Source organism: Typopeltis vanoorti, chromosome 25 (genome assembly GCF_054136105.1).
Source record: "Typopeltis vanoorti isolate ZY-2024b chromosome 25, IOZ_Tvanoo_1.0, whole genome shotgun sequence".
NCBI lineage: Eukaryota > Metazoa > Arthropoda > Arachnida > Uropygi > Thelyphonidae > Typopeltis > Typopeltis vanoorti.
In genome coordinates, this window is record NC_143573.1 from 8,179,776 (window position 1) to 8,198,399 (window position 18,624).

At 35.4% G+C, this 18,624-nt stretch overlaps 1 protein-coding gene across 1 annotated transcript in view; it reads left to right on the forward strand.

Moving 5' to 3' along the window:
* Positions 1-17,381, forward strand: part of LOC150092517 (cytochrome P450 3A8-like) — a 221,061-nt gene extending 203,680 nt beyond the window's left edge. The window contains exons 8-9 of the mRNA XM_090414567.1: positions 13,651-13,774; positions 17,284-17,381. Of these exons, the coding sequence (XP_090270693.1) occupies positions 13,651-13,774; positions 17,284-17,366 (207 nt within the window). The 3' untranslated portion in view covers positions 17,367-17,381. The remainder of the gene's footprint in view (positions 1-13,650; positions 13,775-17,283) is intronic.
* The last annotated feature ends 1,243 nt before the right edge of the window (positions 17,382-18,624 follow it).

Consider the following 18,624-nt stretch of genomic DNA (forward strand, 5'->3'; position numbering starts at 1 on the left):
GCTAACTCTGCACATTCTTTAAACATATGTAGTGATATGTCATCCATTTCCACAGCCTTATTAACATCTAACCCAAGCAACATTTGATACACCTGTGATTCTTTCACCTTTAAATCTCCTAATTCTTGCCTCCTTTCTACACGTTGCAGAGCCTTATTCATATCACTATGATATACACTGATGAACTGTTCATTAAATAATTACACTATATCGTTTGCTATAGTTACTCTGCTACCATAGCTATCCACAAGCATCAACTTGCCATAATTAATTTTCCCCTTGCTTGCCATATAGCAAAACAATTCCCTTAGATTAGCTTTGCCTTGACTTGTAAATCTCTTGTCATATTCTACTTTTTCTTTTTTAACATGCTTTGCACTTTTCTGGCCTGCACTTTATATTCTTCATGCATCTGTTCACTGCAAACTGTCTTTACTTCCTCCATAACAACTTTTTTTTGTAACACTGCTTGCTTGATTTCACCATTCATCCATCTAATTCCTACTGTATTTATTCACTTAACTCTTGGTATGCAGTTATGCATTGCTTGTGTTAGATATGGCCTTATCATTTCCCATGCATTGTCAACATCTTCTCTACACAATTCATTATCCCACTGTATCGATGCTAGTTGACTACAAAGTTTCTGATAATCATCCACCTTATAGTTCCACATATAGACTTTCTTGATAGCAACTTTTTTTCCTATTTGACTACCTTCCAAACTAATACCTCATGATTACTTTCACCAACAGGTAGCAGTGTTGACATCTCATTCGCAACCACATAATGTGAGGATATCACCAAATCTAACACTGATAAACCTTGTGTTGCTTCCATCACATATTGCTTTAGATAATTATCCTGCAGAAACTCAGCATATTCACTCTCCTTGTTACTATATACTATCTCTTCATTTATCTAAACAATTCACGATCAATATTTCCACATTCCTTGACCTATAATAGCATTCTATTTGATATTCTATGCTACTCTATTGTCTTACCTTCACACCAAACAATTTCAAAATCTTCACATGTACTACTATTTTCCATTTCATCTCATGAAGGACACAATTCCTCTGTTACCATTAACAATACTTCCTCTCCTCTTTTCAACTTGTTGAACTTTAGACCGTTTGGTTCATTTAGAAACTTGTATAACAGATGCATTTCTGGACTAAGAACACCTTGTTTCAGTTTTTTTTTGACATGGAAAAAGCTTATGACACAGCCTGGAGATATGGCATTTTAAAAGACCTCTGTAACCTAGGTCTCAAAGGACACCTTCCTCTATTTATTAAAAACTTTCTGTCCAGGTGAACTTTCCAAGTTCAGAGTGGGAAGTATGCTATCTCGAACAAAGTGTTCCCCAAGGCTCTGTCTTAAGTATGACACTCTTTGCTATTAAAATTAACTCAATCACTGAACAGCTTCCTCCCACAGTAGACAATGCTCTGTATGTTGATGACTTCACAATTTACTATCACTCTCATAACATGAGGGTAATTGAAAGACAACTTCAGCAAGCAATTGATCATGTTTCTCTGTGGGCTCTTAATATTTAGGTTTTTAACAGAAAAAAGTATCTGTGTTGGATCCTACTTCTTCTCAGTCTATACTTTGGATCCGACATGCTGACTATTACGATGTTCTTAACTGATTGATAAGTTGTAAGTTGATTTCTAATTCAAATATAAAGAAAATTTATATTTATAGACTGCGCCTTTATATCTAAATTATTTCAAAAATTGAAGATAAACCAACTCTCAACTACCCTTCCTTTATATGTTGTTATTATATATACTGGCCGAGTATATTTAACTTATTTATCTCTCCCGTCTTGGTTTGAATATTTTATGAATGGTGCAGTAAAAGAGATTCAGGCAAAATACAACTTTTGATTAACAAAAACAAACATTTAATTTTAGAATCACAAATTATACACTTAAGATCAAATTACTAAATAAGTTATTATAAACACTTCAGTCTTTCTGACAATACAGTCATACAAACTCAGACAATGGTAATTCATCTCTATTACAGTCTTCTCACAGTTCCTTAAGTTTCAAATACAATAAAATTGCAGTAACACCTCTTCACAAACAAACACTTTTAAATTTACACTTCAGCTAATCTTCGCAATAGTTACTGTTACTATAAGGAAATACTAGGATGAAACTCACACACTTCTCTGTATAGAAATATTAAAGGTTGGAATAATCTTACCGATAATCTTTTTTCTTCATCTACTTATACATAAACACTTTTTTATAACTGTAAACACTTAAACAGTATACGGCACTCATTAAATAAATCTTCTAAGCAATAACTGAATTAATCATCGGTCACTATACACATAAACAAACGTTCTTGCATGAAGTACCACTGATCACTCTCATGAATTAAGGCAATACACAATAATTCCTTATCTTGAAGTTTTATATGCACAGTTGTTCGTTCCTCCTGCATTCAAATAATTCTTTAAGCACTATAATTCTAAACACAGCTAATGGTAAACTTTTATTTTACAGCCTCTACTATTCTCTAGTTACTCGATGCTTTATTTCAAGATTCTGTGTGTCCTTGACAGTTCGGCCCTGAAATTAAATCTCAACTCAAGTATTGCTAGTCTATTTAGTAGTCACTTAGTTGTCTTCCATAGCTATAATTGTTATTCTACAACTTATTAGCTAACCGCCTCTCGACTAGTAGACTTTATTAGCTGCTTGAGTGACTTGCCGACTCGCTATTATCGCACTGTGATTCCCGAATGCCGAATACTCCGATTCCAACCTAATGCCAATCCTCTCCTTTCTCTCTCTCTTAATCTATCTCTCTCTATATTTTCAGCGTTCTTCCCTTTTTATATCCATCCTTCCCGCCTAATATTATTCTCGTGATTTCTTTCTAAAACTCTTTTCAATAAACCTTCTCCTCACGTGGTGTTGCAAAACTCGTGCTCGCTTACTTACATGCGTCTCCATGACAACAAAACAAAACATAATAAAATTGAGCTATTACATAACGTTAAATTTCCACAAATAGGAATAAATAGAGAATATTTACATTTCAAATAATGCGCAGTTAAATTATCAAATACAAATTCTTATAATATTATTAAGCTATTTTAGTAATAACTAAAATAGCTTAATAATATTTAATACAGTCTTTTCATTATTAATACATATATCTTTGATTAAATAATTAAATATTAGACAAAATTAAGGTTGTTATATGAATATTAAATTATAAAATAAGTTATTTACATTAAATAATGTTTACAAGTCTAGCCTTTGTAATGGAAGATCATGTTGGATTCTGAAGCAAATAATAATTACTCTAATCTCTACATAATCAGAATCCAACATCTGTGTACACTTCTGTCAAAAACACACTCCTCACCCAGATCCTGAATTAAGAATGAGATGCACTGTTATTCTAGTAGCTACAGAAGCCAAGTTCTTGGGACTCATCTTTGACAGAAAACTTACATTTCTAGAACATATTTGTCAACTAAGAGAAAAGTACAAGAGAGCTTTGAACCTCCTTCGCACTCTATCTTCTACTAAGCAGGGGTGCTGATAAAGCTTCATTGTTCCATCTTTACCGTTCACTTATATGTTCAAAACTGGATTATGGGTCTCAAGTCTGTGGTTCTGCAAGACAGAGTGACCTGCGATGGTTGGATCCCATCCATCATCAGGGTATACGAATAGCTGCTGGTGCCTTTCGTACATCACCCCACTCAAAGTCTTTATGTTGAAGTAAATGAACCAGCTCTACCACTTTGATGGAAACAGTTGTCTCTTAATTATGCCCTAAAGATAAAGTCTCTCTCAAATCATCCTACACGGGCTAGTCTCTTTTCTCTACATTGGGAAGCTCAATACCACACACTTCAAACTGCCATACGTCCTTTTGGTATGCATATTAAAGAGACTATGCAAGCTATTGGTATAAATGTTGACAACATTGCCTACACTAATCATAACAGCATCCCTCCATGGCAGATTTGCACGCCATTCTGCAACCTCTCACTTTGTCAACTGCAGAAATCTGATACTCCATCATCTGTCTACCTCCAATTGTTTAATGCACACAGAGCAACATACTCTGATTTCTTGCCTATCTCTACTAATGGTTCAAGAACTAATACCTCTGTTTGCTATGCTGCTGTTTCCTGACATTACTATCTCCAACCAGATCCCACCTGATTGCAGTAATTATACAGCAGAGTTACATGCCATTCAGCTTGCACTTGTGCATATAAAAGAAAACTGCTACCAAAAGTGTATAATTTATACAGACTCATTGAGTTCTTTTCAAGCTATCTCCTCTCCTCTCCTATGTATAATCCACATCCAGTACTTTATGAGGTGTTACACCTGTTTCATAAAATGAAAATCCTTAATTTTGATGTTTGGTTGTGTTGGATTCCCAGCCACATTGAAATTAAGGAAAATGAGGCTGCATATGCAGCTGCTAAATCAGCTCATATTTTCTCCGCATACTGTTTGACAATACCATATACAGACTACAGACAGATTATAAGATCAAAGCTAATTGTTCAATGGCAGTCATCATGGCAGGAAGCATTAACAAACAAATTATATGACATTAAACCTGAAATTAAACATTGGCATTCTAGTCAACGTACAAAGAGAAGAGAGGAAGTTGTTCTTGCTAGGCTCCACATAGGTCACAGTAATTATTATTATCTTACACATTCTTATTTACTGAGGACCGATGATCCTCCCATGTGTGAAAAGATGTGCAATACACATCTCACTATTTGTCATATTCTGGTGGAGTGCCAGTGCTTTGCACGAGAGAGAGTAATGAAAGTTTTGCTTATCTGGCCAGGCCATATACACTCAGGCAGACTGCATGATGTTTTTAATTTTTCACAAAAAATTAATTTATACAAACAAATATGACTGCAATTTTGTTTATATGTAAATACTGTATTGCTTCACTTAACTTTTGTATGTACAGTAACCCCCCGACTTACGTAAATTCGTAGTTACATAATAATTCTTGAAAATTACAACTACTAGCGCGTATGAACATGTCTGCAGCTTTTGCGTCTTTGACATCCATTGCAGTATGCAATGACATAATGTTAACTAGACTCAGCATTCACAGCAAATGTAACAAATAGTAACAGGCAGTGACAGGTTACCGATAAATGCCAAGAGCAGCAGAGGGCAAGTGCACAAAAGCCGTAACATTCAAACTGAAACCTACCAATTAGAAATAAGGACTCCGTAAACAATTCCTCCTTTCCCCGACCCGTCAGTAGTCCATGCCTTGCGCAGTTAGTTTAGTCACTTGTTTATCACCGTCAGTGTTCGTTGTTTATTTACCCTTTAAATGGATTCGAAAATCCAAACCGAATGTGCTGGCAATAAATCTAAAAAACAAAGGTCTGTTACTTTAGAAGAAAAGTTGAAAATAATTCGTATGTATGAAGATGGGAAAACAATAGCTCGAGATATAAATCGACCTATTTTGACAGTGAATACGTAGTGAAGGATAAAGTTTGCATTAATGAAAGCATGAAAGGTGTGGTAACGTTGATGGGCACAATCGTTACCAAGAAGAGGCTGGACCCAATTTCAAGATGGAGAAATTGTTGTCTCACTGGATCGAGGATCTGACATAGAAGCGGATACTGTTGAGTTTTCTGATTATCCAAGAGAAGGCTAGGTCTTTACATAAAGATTTACAAGAGAAGGCCGGCATCACAGACACGGAGAGTGCATTTAAAGCTAGTGCTGGATGGTTCGAACGATTCAAGAAGTGTACAAATCTACACAGCATCAGAGTCACGGATGAGGCAGCAAGTGCAGATACAGATGCAGCAAGTAAATTTCCCGAACTTCTGGCAGAAATAATTGAGGAGGGGGAATATTTGCCTGAGAAAATATTTAATGTTGACAAAACGGCTCTGTTTTGGAAGAGGATGCCAACACGGACATTTATTGCAAAAGAGGAAAAATCTGTGCCTGGATTCAAGGTCGCAAAAGATCGGATCACTGTTATGATTGGCGGCAACACTTCATGAGACTTGAAACTTAAACCGCTTACAGTGTACTATTCCCAGAGACCACGGGCCTTTAAGAACATTGACCCAAGTAGGATGCCCGTAATCTGGAAATCCAATACCAAGGCTTTAATTCCTTCAGCACACGTGTGTGCTGAAGGAATAGCAGAACAGCACACACGTGTGCTGTTCTCAGACTAGTTCAATAACCACTTCATTCCCCAGGTAAAGGAATATTGTGCCAAGAAAGGAATCCCGTTTAAAGTGCTTCTCCTCCTGAACAATGCCCCCAGCCACCCGGAAGAGTTGGATGACTTTCATTCTGATGTAAAAGTTGTTTACCTGCCTCCTAGAACCACCGCACTGCTGCAACCTATGGGTCAAGGTGCTATTGCGACTTTCAAAGTCTACTATCTGCGGCATATGTTTTCCCAAGAAATCAAAGCCATTGATAATTGTTAGGGCATTACTCTATGTGATTTCTGGAAGAATTATAATATCCTTAACGCTATCAAAAACATCGGGGTGGCATGGGATGAAGTCATGCGGACAACAATGAACGCTGTGTGGAAGAAACTCTGCCCAGAAATGTGCAAAGTCGTATAAAGGAAGGAGAGCAGACAATGACTGATATGGTTGTCCACATGACTTCATCCCATGCCACCCCGATGTTTTTGATAGCATCAAGGATATTATAATTCTTCCAGAAATCACACAGAAATCTGCCAGTGACACAAGAATTACAGCAAACGATGGAGACGCGTGTGCAACTGGCAGAGCAATTAGAGCTGGAAGTGGATAACGTTGACATTAACGAGCTTCTTTTGAGTCACGATGAAGAGCTTACTAATGATGACCTTATTCAGTTGGAGGCATTCCGAAATTCCGAAGAAAATACTATGCTGATTGAACCGCCAACTCCAGACGTTAAGAAATTTACAACAAAGGGACTAGCCGAAGCTTTTAACCTGATAGACATGCCGCTAGCAAAATTAGAATCGATGGATCCGAACACTGAGCGGTTTGAGAATGTCAGCTGCCGTATCCATTCCGATATGTCTAGTTACAAGGCCATCTACGATGACAAAAAATCTACTCTAGACATGTTTGTGAGATGCCACTCACAACAACGTCAAAATGACAACTCAGATGACCCCGACTACACTCAGCCTTCGACATCGAGAGGGGTAGAAGTTGCCAGAGAACAGCATTTCTCTTCACAACCATCCACCACCAGCACCGACTCTCCCACTACAGAGCTAAATTAACTGTCACAAGACATTTTTCTATTTGAAAAGTGTTATTTCAGTTTGTTTTTGTATTCTTTTATATGTTTTTCATACTTTTATAGTTTATATCCGAGTAAATACTGCTGCATGATGTTTCATTTATAAAATAATACTGTGTAAATAATATACTGTACATATTTGTATATATACATACATATAATAATAATAAATATTGGAGTTTCTTACGAAGTGACACTTAAGCAATTTACAAATTCGACTTAGTTAAAATTCAAGTTACGTAAAGGTTTACGGAATGCATTACTTACGTAACTCGGGGAGTTACTGTATATACAAAATATATTATATTTTGTGATATTTTTTTGCAGAGGTTGATTTTGTTAATATGTAAATTGTAATTTTGTTAATATGTAAATAACATCACCAAACTTAATTTTTATACATGTATATTGTATAATAATTCCTCTTTGACTCTTTATGTATTACTGTAATCTTATCTATATGTAGATATGTCAAAGGCTTGGTTTTGTATATGCATTTTGTTTATTAACTTGTATTGTTATCTATTTATGTACTGCTGAGAAACAAAATGCTGCAGTAATTTTGTTTATATGTAGATACTGCACTGTTTAACTTAACTTTTGCGCATACATATTATTTACTAGTTTTTCGACTAATTATGTATTGCTGTAGGATACCTTGTATATTTGTGTAACCTTCTTGTAATTTTGTTTATATGTAGATACCACATTGCTAAATTTAATTTCCATGCATGCATATTGTATAATAATTCCTGTTTGCCTATTTATGTGCTGTAAAAATATTTGTTATAATTTATCTATATGTATATACTGCATCCTTTGGCTTGGTGTCTTGTACATGCATTTTGTTTATTAACTTGTATTGATGACAATTTCTGTACTACTGTGACCTTTAACCTTGTGTGTTGCTGTGCTCTCCACATCAATTCTGTTTATATGTAGACGCTACTTTGTGTGAACCTAATTTTTGTACAGGCATATTGTTTACAATTATCTTTAACTGCTTATGTATAGTTGTAACCTTAGTAAGGCACAGTATGACCTTTGTAGTTTTTGTGCCAAATAAACTAGAAACCAAAAAAAAAAAAAAAAACCAAACCTCTCTTCATCTGCCTATCTTTTCAGAAAATTCTATATCCTACCATTTCAAGTCCTGACAGTATATCATCCTAAGTCAACTAGGTTTAACTTATGCCAATTATCTTTGGGCATACTCATTCAATTAATGCTACAAACTCAATCCCTTTTTTTCTGATACTCCATACATTAGCATACAAGCATAACAATTCTCAACTCTTTGAATCCAATCCCATCAACACAACACAATCACTCTTTACTCTCTCTGCTATAGTGCACTTCTCTCTTCGTGCTGACAATCCCCATTTTCCTGATCCTAACTCTGATTTTCATTTATATTCCTATCATTCCCACCATTTTGGAATGTATCACTTTGCTCTACTATAAACGCCTCTGTAGTGCAATTGGAAGAACAATGTTACGTTGCTCCATTCGATTGGAAAAGACCTAAGTTCGATGCTCATCATGATGAGAACAATCTTTATATGGGTTTTTTCAATTGAAGGTGAGTTAGCTGATCTCATATGGAGGTAACAGGGTTTTTTATCCCAGAAACTCAGGTTTTTCATCCAACATATGTTGAATGAAAAACCTGAGTTTCTGGGATAAAAAACCCTGGGATACAGACAAATTGATCTTCAGAGAACACTCAATTTACAGGCAAAAAAATACTAGTTGTGATGGTGGGCAGTAGGTGGCATTGATGTAGATGATGATGATGATGGTTGCAGTTGGTATAGGTCAGTGGTGTTCAACCATTTTACTACACGAGCTACTTTTCTATAAAAGGTTATTCGGCAATCTACTCTCTTATATAGATCAGGTTCTCCCAACCTGATATCTGATTATGCACAAATAAACAACTAAAAACTTTATTTGTGTATTTAAAAATTTATTTATCACTTTTAATTATTTTAATATGACAAATATTTTAATACAACAACAAAAAATATATATATTGGAATAAAATATTTATTTCTCTATTTTGGAAAAACAAAGTTAGAAAAAACAACAGATTGATTACAAACTCACAAGTTACAGGAAATGCTGGTTGATTAAAAAAAAAAAAAGTTAATGTGAAACTTGGCATTGTTTGGACCTCACAATACTTTCATAGTCAAGTCGATATGAAGAAGTGGCCAATCGCAGACAATCATCCAAATGATCACTTGTAATTTGGCCTCTTAATTTGATTTTTTATGACATTCATATTTGAAAAAGTGGATTCTGACAAGTATGTCGATCTGAAACACGACAGAATTTTTCACTTGATATCAGTTAATATTGGGAATTTTTCATGTGCATACTTCCAAATGACTTCCTTGTTTATTGATTTTAAATGTAAACTATTCTGAATGTTTATTATCTCAAGTTCTACTTCAGCTTGGTTTATATCAAACAGCCCACTAATTTTATTTGAAATTTCTGTGATGTTCAAGTTTTCTTGAAATGGATTATTGATAAAAGATACAATCATTTCAGTTTTATTGAAATCTTTAAATCTTGAATTTATGTCTTCCTCAACTAATTCTGTTTCATGAATAAATTCTTTTAAATCATAGCGAAGCATTTCTTGATTTTGTTCAAAAAATTTTAATAAATATTGGAGATGTCTAAATTCGAGGTCATTTATATTTTTCTTTAATAAAAGTAAGTATTGTTGGAAAGTTTTTATTGAACTTAACATGTCAATTAAATTTTTATCTATACCTTGTAACTCTAAATGTAAATTGCTTAATTTCGTACAGAAATCTACTAAAAATGATAAGTGTAACAACCATCTTTTATCACTCAATTGTGGATAAATATCTCCTTTTTCATCAAGAAAAAATTTTATATCGTTAATTAATAGAAATCTTTTTAATTTAGAAATCTTTCTAAAAATTGACATGTTGTACAATAATGTTCGCTGAGCCAGCGAACATTATTGTACAACAGAAGTTCCCTGTATCATCTGCCTGTAATTTAAATAACCGCCGTTGCAGGGCTTTTCCTCGAACAGAATTTATAATTTTAAATGTAATATCCAAAACAGATTTTGTGTTTAATCTTTTACTACACAGTACTTTTTGGTGAATAATACAGTGGTACGTTAAAAAATATGGATATTTGTCATCGTTTTTACATAATGAAATGAAGCCTGATTTATTACCTATCATTACAGGAGCACCATCAGTAGTAATAGACACAAGTTTAAAAAGCGGAAGTTTGTGTTGTTTCACAAATTCATCAAATGCCGAAAAAATGTCTTCTCCCCTAGTCCTTCCCAATAATGGTATAATTTTCAAAAGTTTTTCTTTACTTGAATAATCTTGAAATACCATGCAAATAAATACCATTAACTGAGCAATATCAGAGAAGTCGTTTGATTCATGAAATTGTAATGAAAACGCAACACACTGGTGAATGTCTGACATTAACTTGGCCTGGAAACTTTTCTCAGGCAATTGGAATTCTTCCTTTCGGCAATTTGAAACCTTGTCTGCAGCCTAGAAGTAGTCTCTCTCTCTAGTGACGTCTCGAACCGAGGAGCTCCTTTCTGGAAGTGGGAAACTCCTCTCTTAAACAACATGGATTCGGGCAGTCTCTCTGGCAGCAATTCTGGAACCGGGACCCCTACTGCTTGCTTCAGTCCTTTATTATTATGTCTCCTCTGAGACCTCGCCTGAAGATTGGCAATCCCCAAAGAATCAGTATGAGTCTTTCATCTTAAGTTTCAAGTTCGGCACGCCTTTTTTTCTCCTCATCTTTCTTTTGATTGTAAGTTGCTGGCCATCGGAAAGTTGTTTGAACTCTTTCTGACTGACTTCGGTGATGTTTACACTTAGAGCCTGCAAGCCTTTCTCATACATACAAGTTTCAATAACAATCTTTCTAATGCCGCCACCATGTACAGCTTCGGCGACAAAAACATTGCCTTTGTTTTTGATACTCTAACATATTCTTATTAAAGCAGTATATATAGTTAGTTTCAAAAGAGTTATTTACAAAAACATCTAATACAAACTATACCAAGACAAACAAAGTTTATTTTTTTATAATATTCACGTGGGATTTAATTTAAGTAAAAAATCGATGTAATGTGCTTTGGAATATTTAATATTTAAGCTACAATCAAGTTTTTACACTTTGCTTATAATCATATTCACTTGGCTCACTGTTTGACTTCCACTGATCCAAATTAATTCATTTATCCGGACTTGTAAGAAAATTACTGATTTGACAATTTTAACGAAAAATAAATAAACAATGGCAATACACTTAAAGCGAATTAAAAATAATACAAAATAATGATAAATAAAATATTATGTTTTTAGTTTTAATTAAATTTGTAAGTAAGGAGGAATACACAAGAGATTGACCAAAAATCGCTCCGCCATCGACCGGTCGATCGTGATCAACAGGTTGAACACCCCTGGTATAGGTGGTCGATTGAGTGGTGGAGACAGTGATTGGTAGAGCAGATGCCCTCCCTTGATGAGTCTTTGAATTCTTTGAAGGTGTCACAAAATAATAATAATAACAATAATCACTTCCTCACCTTCACATCCATCCTCTTCCCATTCTTCAACAACTAGCTTCAACAACATTCTTCAACAATAACCTCTCTCTCTGACTCTTAGTCATACATTTTGTATGAACTCTGTGTACTCTTAGTAAACAATCACTCCAAATGACCACCATGAAACCCATTCAGTTGCATTCCATTAGATTTGAACCATTTGAGTTCCTTTCAAATTCATTCCATTCATTCATAAACTGAACACTCTTTGCCTGACACAATTCAGCCATCTTGTCATTTAGTATCATTGCCTCCTCAGTTCACTACTGTCTGAGCAACAAACGAACCACTTTCCCAATTACACTATTATCCTTCACTTCCTGCAACAACTTCTTCAAATCTCTTTCGACATTGTCCCACTATTCAAGTCGTTTGTGCCCACCACTACCACTAATTCTGGTGCCCGTTCTTTCCTTCTATGCAAGGTATCTGATATTCGTTTTGCTGTACCAGATGCAAAACATGTGTTGTGTGCTTTATTTTTTACCATACCTTTAATGATTGAGTCATCATATAAAGCAACCCTATAATCTTTAGATACTTGCTTCTTCTTATTAACTTCTTTGTCATTTACACCAGTTATGCTCTTCTTTAAAGGTTCAATACATTTGACTTGACTCTTCATTTTCATTACTCTTGCCTAAGTTCTTCCATGTCACTTTTATTATTATCATTGCAAGCACTCCCATCCATTTCCTGATTATTCTGGTGATACCATTCTCATTTTTGGAACATCCTAGCCTTTCATCATACTTCTCACATATTATAATATGTTCCTTTTTAACATTCCTTCTAAGACTCCAGAAATCTTTAACATTTTTGGACGCATACATAAAACAATTCTCACTATTATGCACTGCAAAAATTCCACTGAATTGAGACCATCCACACTGCTGATATATGCGTCTTTGCTACCACTGTTGCCATTTTTGTGATGTTAAACTAGCATTTCCACGTTAATCAAAATAACAACAGAAGCTGACACTTTTAGAACCACAATACCACATACAGTACATACAATAGCACACAAAAGCACTATTACACAAATATACACAATATAATTGGCCGAGTGGTTAGTGTATCTGCTCTCCAGCCAGAGTTCGAATCCTGCCATGACCATTGATGTTTGTGATTGTCCATGAAAATACTACTGGTGGGCAGTAGATGGCATTGGTGTAGATGATGCAGTTTGCTGTAGAGTGGTGGAGACAGAGAGTTGCACAGTAGGTGACATCCTTCGATGAGTCTTTGGACTCCTTGGAGGTGTCACATAATAATAATAATAATAATAATAATAATAATAATTTAAGGAAAAAAATACTTTTTGCAACACCATTCAAATACACTACTACTTCTCATCGATGCTAGCAACTCATTTCTTATCTAGTATAATATCCCATACAACCTTGGCAAAATATAGCCTAATGCCAATTAATTCCTCCTTGATTTAGTAGTTTGTAAATTTGCTGAAGTCTGCAGCAGAACATCAAGAATAAATCAACCATTGCAACATGTGACAAAAGCATTGTTCTGTGGTGATGGTGGTGGCAGTATTTTTTTTTATAGGTTTTGTATCATTTCATTCATTTTGTATACAAAAATGGCCATGTATAAACACAGGGATAACATGAGTAATGCAGTTCACCTTTATATTATTATTATTGTTATTATTTAGACTGGATTTCTTGATCTTTTGCAACTAATGATTGATGCCAGAATCCCTTATAATCAACTTAAATCTGTAAGCAGTGAGCAGTTGACAGTAGGTACCAGTGAGATGGAACAAGACATCCCAAAAGGTAAATTAATAAGTAAAATAGCTATTAAAACAAATATACTTCAGATCTTTTGTTCATATAAAATAGTATTTATGAAAGAAATTTTTAGACTTCCATAAATCTTTATTAATATTATAAGAGTGTGCCACTTTGTATCTGCATTTATATGGGATTCTCGAAACCAAATTATAAAATGGTGCAGTGGTTTTAGGTATGTATTGGGTATTCTATTATTATTTTTATTAGATGCCATTTCTATGGCATCTAATAAAAATAATTATTAGATGTCTGTGAAGATGACTGATGATTATTAGATGACTGTGGAGTTCTAGAACTCATGAGAGGCCCCTCCACTTCACAACCCTGCAAATCTATGTTTGCTCCCATAAAATCTGTTTTATGGGAGCAAACACCCAAGTTCCCTGGAGTAAATTCTTTCTGTCTCATAGAGGCAGAAAGAATTTCTGCTTCCATTCATCTCATAAAGATTCCTCATGTCAAAATGATAACTGAATCCAAGTCTTTTTGATCTAAAAGGTAAATGTGTCATTCTTCCAACTATGCTACAGAGGCATTAATAGGAGAAAAAAAAATCTACTAGTCCTTTGATTATCAATGAATGTGCTCATAATTAGGAATTGTGCAGCATTAAGGTTATCATTTTATTTGCAATTTGTCATTTCCTTTTTTCGGTAGTGTAGAGAAGAGATAGCAGCAGAGGACATGCTATGATTTAATAAAAGAAATGAAATAACTTTCATTTCTTTTTCCATTGTGTATTCTGTGAGGCAGTAGCGAGCACACTCAGGGTTTAATCTTGGGGGGGGGGGGTCAATTAGAGTAGACAATTTGAGGTTACACACTACACATCGCATACGACCTATGACTGAGCATTTGCAATGATCGCTAATTCATAAGTAGTATAGAAATAGAAGACACAACATAAATAAAAAAACTACACAAAATAAATTTAAAAAAATTAATTTTATTAATTAAAAAATGATTTTTGGAAAATTTTCTAGTATTTTTTCCTTTTACTTTGGGCGACCAGGGCCCCTTTTGCCCCCAACCCCACTTGGTGCACCAATGCTGTGAGAGTTGGATAATGTTACTAAGATATGTGGCTTGGTTCACCACTAACCTGCACCTATGAGGAGGAGTTGCTTTCTCACAGTAAAAAAAAAAATGTGCAGTGTATTATGAAAATTCAACTAAGGGAATATTTATGTACATTCTGTGTGAAAAAGTAACAAAAAATATTGTTTATTGAAGTTGAACTAGTTTATCAGTTAATAAAAAAACGCTGTTTTTGACATAGGCTTGTTGTTACACTCCATAGGTTCATCAATCATCATCATCGAATTCCTGCCATGTATCCTCAAGGGGTGTACAGGATATGATACTACTACTACATGAAACATTTCATCATTACTAACTTCCTATCTACAATTTTCCTCCAAATCAGTCTATTACTTCTCAAGACTCCAACATTATCACATCTTATATTTCTATCGTCTAAGGCACTTTGTACTGTATCAATCCACCTATATCTTGATCCTCCTCTGGGTTGTTTTCCTGCCATCCTGGTAGAGAACACTTGTTTTGCTTATCTTTCCTCTCCCATTCTGTTTAAGTGACCATACTACCTGAGATTAGCTCTGCTAATGCATTCCTGGATGCTGACAATGCCAAGTTCTTTCCTAGTATCCTCATTTGTAATATGATATTGCTATTGATGCCATCTGTTCATGTCCCTAATTTTACTCAAAACTCTCATATCTGCAGTCTCTAGCCTTTGGTCAAGTGTGTTTCTAACCCAGTTCTCAGATCCATACGTTAAAACTGGTTTGGACACCGTGTCTTGTATACAACTAATTTAGTGTTTAATGTTCTGATTAATTTCTGTTCTGAGTTCTGATTAAGTTCTGATTAATTTCTCTCTTATTCCATATGAATTTATTCAGTTGACTTCCTACCATACCAGCTTTGTTGATTCTGTTGTCTATTTCCATATTAATAATTTACCATCTTCACTAAAAATCGTGCCTAAGTAGTTGAAATGTTTTACTTGTTCCACAGGTTCTCCGTTCACAACGCAGTTGACATTTTCAATGATTCTGCCTATTTTCATTATCTTTTTCTGTTATTGCTGATCTTCATACCATATCTATAACAACAGTTATTCAATTTAGTCAGGGAATCTTGCAGACTTGTAGCAGATTTATTTAGAAGTATAACATCATCCGCATAAAGCAAGGAGCTGACATTAACATCTCCAATTTTGATATCATGTTTAATACCACTTTCCTTCATAATGTGATCCATATAGATAATGAATAAGAGAGGGGATAATGTACATCCTTGTCTCACACCAGATTTAACATTAAACCATCTTCCTGTACTTCCTTCAATTCTAACTGCTGACTTACAACTCAAATAAAGACCTAGTATTGCTTGATATAATGCCCCACTGACACCATGTAACTGTAGCGTATTGAACAGCTTCTCTCTTTTTGGCACCTTGTCATATGCCTTTTCAGATCGACAAAACTTAAATACAGATATTTGTTATATTCCCATGATTTCTCGACTATTTGTCGTAAAGTTAAGATCTGATCCTGACAGTCTCTATTTGGCCTGATTCCAGCTTGTTCTTCATCAAGCTTTTCTTCCACAATTCTTCTCAACCGTTTCTCAAGTATACTGGCATAAATTTTACCAGAAACACTCAGTAGGGAAATACTTCTGTAATTCTCACATTCAGTTTTATTTCCCTTTTTATATATAGGTACTGTGAGAGCTCTACTCCAATCATCGGGAATTCATCCCTCTGTCCAGGCCTCCTGAATTATGCCGTGCAGCCACTGTAAGACTTTTATACCACCATACTTCAGCATTTCTGGTCGAATATCTTTCTACTTCAAGTATGGATATGTATTCCTGACTGTATGCCTGTTGAGTGTTTTTCCACTATGCTATCACTACTTGTTTCATTTAGCAATTTTTCGAAGTAATTACTCCATACTTCAAGAATATCTTTTTCTCCCATTTTCATGTCACCTTTATCATCTTTAACTCCTTTCACAGCACTCTTTCCTCAATTTCTAAGCTTTTTCAACAACCTCCAGAATATTTTGCCACCTTCTTGATATTTATTTTCTATGTTCTTGCCAAAGTCCTCCCATGACTTTTGATTAGCATTAAGGGTAAATATAAAGATTAGTGATCAGAGCTTATGCCACTTTTACCACGAGTTGCCTTGGTCTTGCACTATCTGTAGGATCAGCTAGACTTGCATCACTTGCAGGCGCAAACTTGACTTGTTTGTCTGTTTGCTTACTTGGGAAATGGAGTAAAACCAGGTTTAAAAATTGCTTGGTATTTTTAACATTTACTATACCCAAGGTAAAATACCTTTACATTTATATCTCCTCCAGAGATTTTTATTTAATAAGGTTAAAACACCTTATGGCAACTTGTTCTAGTAAAATACTTATAAGCTCTGTATTACTAAATCTTGATATTTCTAGCCTGGCTCCCACTCATGAGACAAGTCACAGATCCCAGATTTAGCTGCCCCGAGAGAAAGCTCCATGTTCCAGCTCTGCAGTGAAAGTGTCCCAGCCTTGGATTCCAGTTTCCAGACCCCGAGAGAGAGCTCCTATTACAGTCCTGCTACCTTGGTAAGAACCCTTTGTCTTTTTTTTCTTCTTTGGTCCTTTGTGTTCCCCCTGTACCTAAGTTTAACAGGTTTTTCTTATCTGCAAACAGGGAAAGCTTGGCCTTTTCTACAGGTCTGTCTTTTTGAGGACTTGGATCATACAAGGGTCTACTCTTCCCTTTTTTTTTTTTTTTGAAGTATGTCTTCGGCTCTACCAAGAGTAAGAACCCTCGGGTTCGAAATCGACGCAAGTGTACACAAGAGGACGTTTGCGAAAGCGCTAATTGACTGCGTAGGGGCAGATAATATTTCTGGCTTTACCCTCTATGGGGGTGGCAGATATCAAGTAGTTTGTAAAAATACAACAACAAGGGAGAAACTACTCAAAGGGGTTGAGTGTCAAGGGAAACTTTGCCGTCCTTTTGTCGTTGGTAGCATCTCTAAAAAGATGAGAATAGAGCGATTCCCTCTGGAATACCTAGAAGGAGGCAACGACATAATTAATCAAGTCTTTTCGAAATGGGGAACCGTACGAGATGTCCAAGTAGGCAAAGACGCTGACTACCCTGAATGGATGTCGGGGGAAGTCACGTTCTCGTTAACGATGAAAACAGAAGTTCCGAATTTTGTAATGATCGGGTTGGCCAGGGTAATTATTATTATTATTATTATTATTATTGTTGTTCCGGGAAACTCCAAGGAGTCGATAGACTCATCGAGGGAGGCCCTAACATCATGTCAAGAACAACTATTCAACATTCACACAGTATCTATCATACCTTGCCTTGAACTCATTCACGGTCGTAGCACCCACAACAGACTCTGGAAGCTTATTCCACTCATTTACCACTCTCCAAGTAAAGAACCTAGCTCTAACACCCTTGTCAACCACGCTCTTTCCCAGCTTCTATGCATGGCCTCTAGTCTTCCCACCACCAGTCATATTTTCAAAAATATCTTCTGGATCAATCCTATAAAAATCCTTCAGTAATTTGAATGTCTCAATCATATCACCCCTCCTTCGCCTATCATCCAATTTCTGCAACCCACAAATCTTCAACCTATTCTCATAAGGTTCATTCCACAGACCTGCTATCATCTTGGTCACTCGTCTCTGGACCCTCTCCACTTCCTCCCCATCACGAAGAAACCCTGGTGCCCATAGCTGGGCACAGAAGTCCAGATGGGGTCTTATCAAGGCTCGATACAG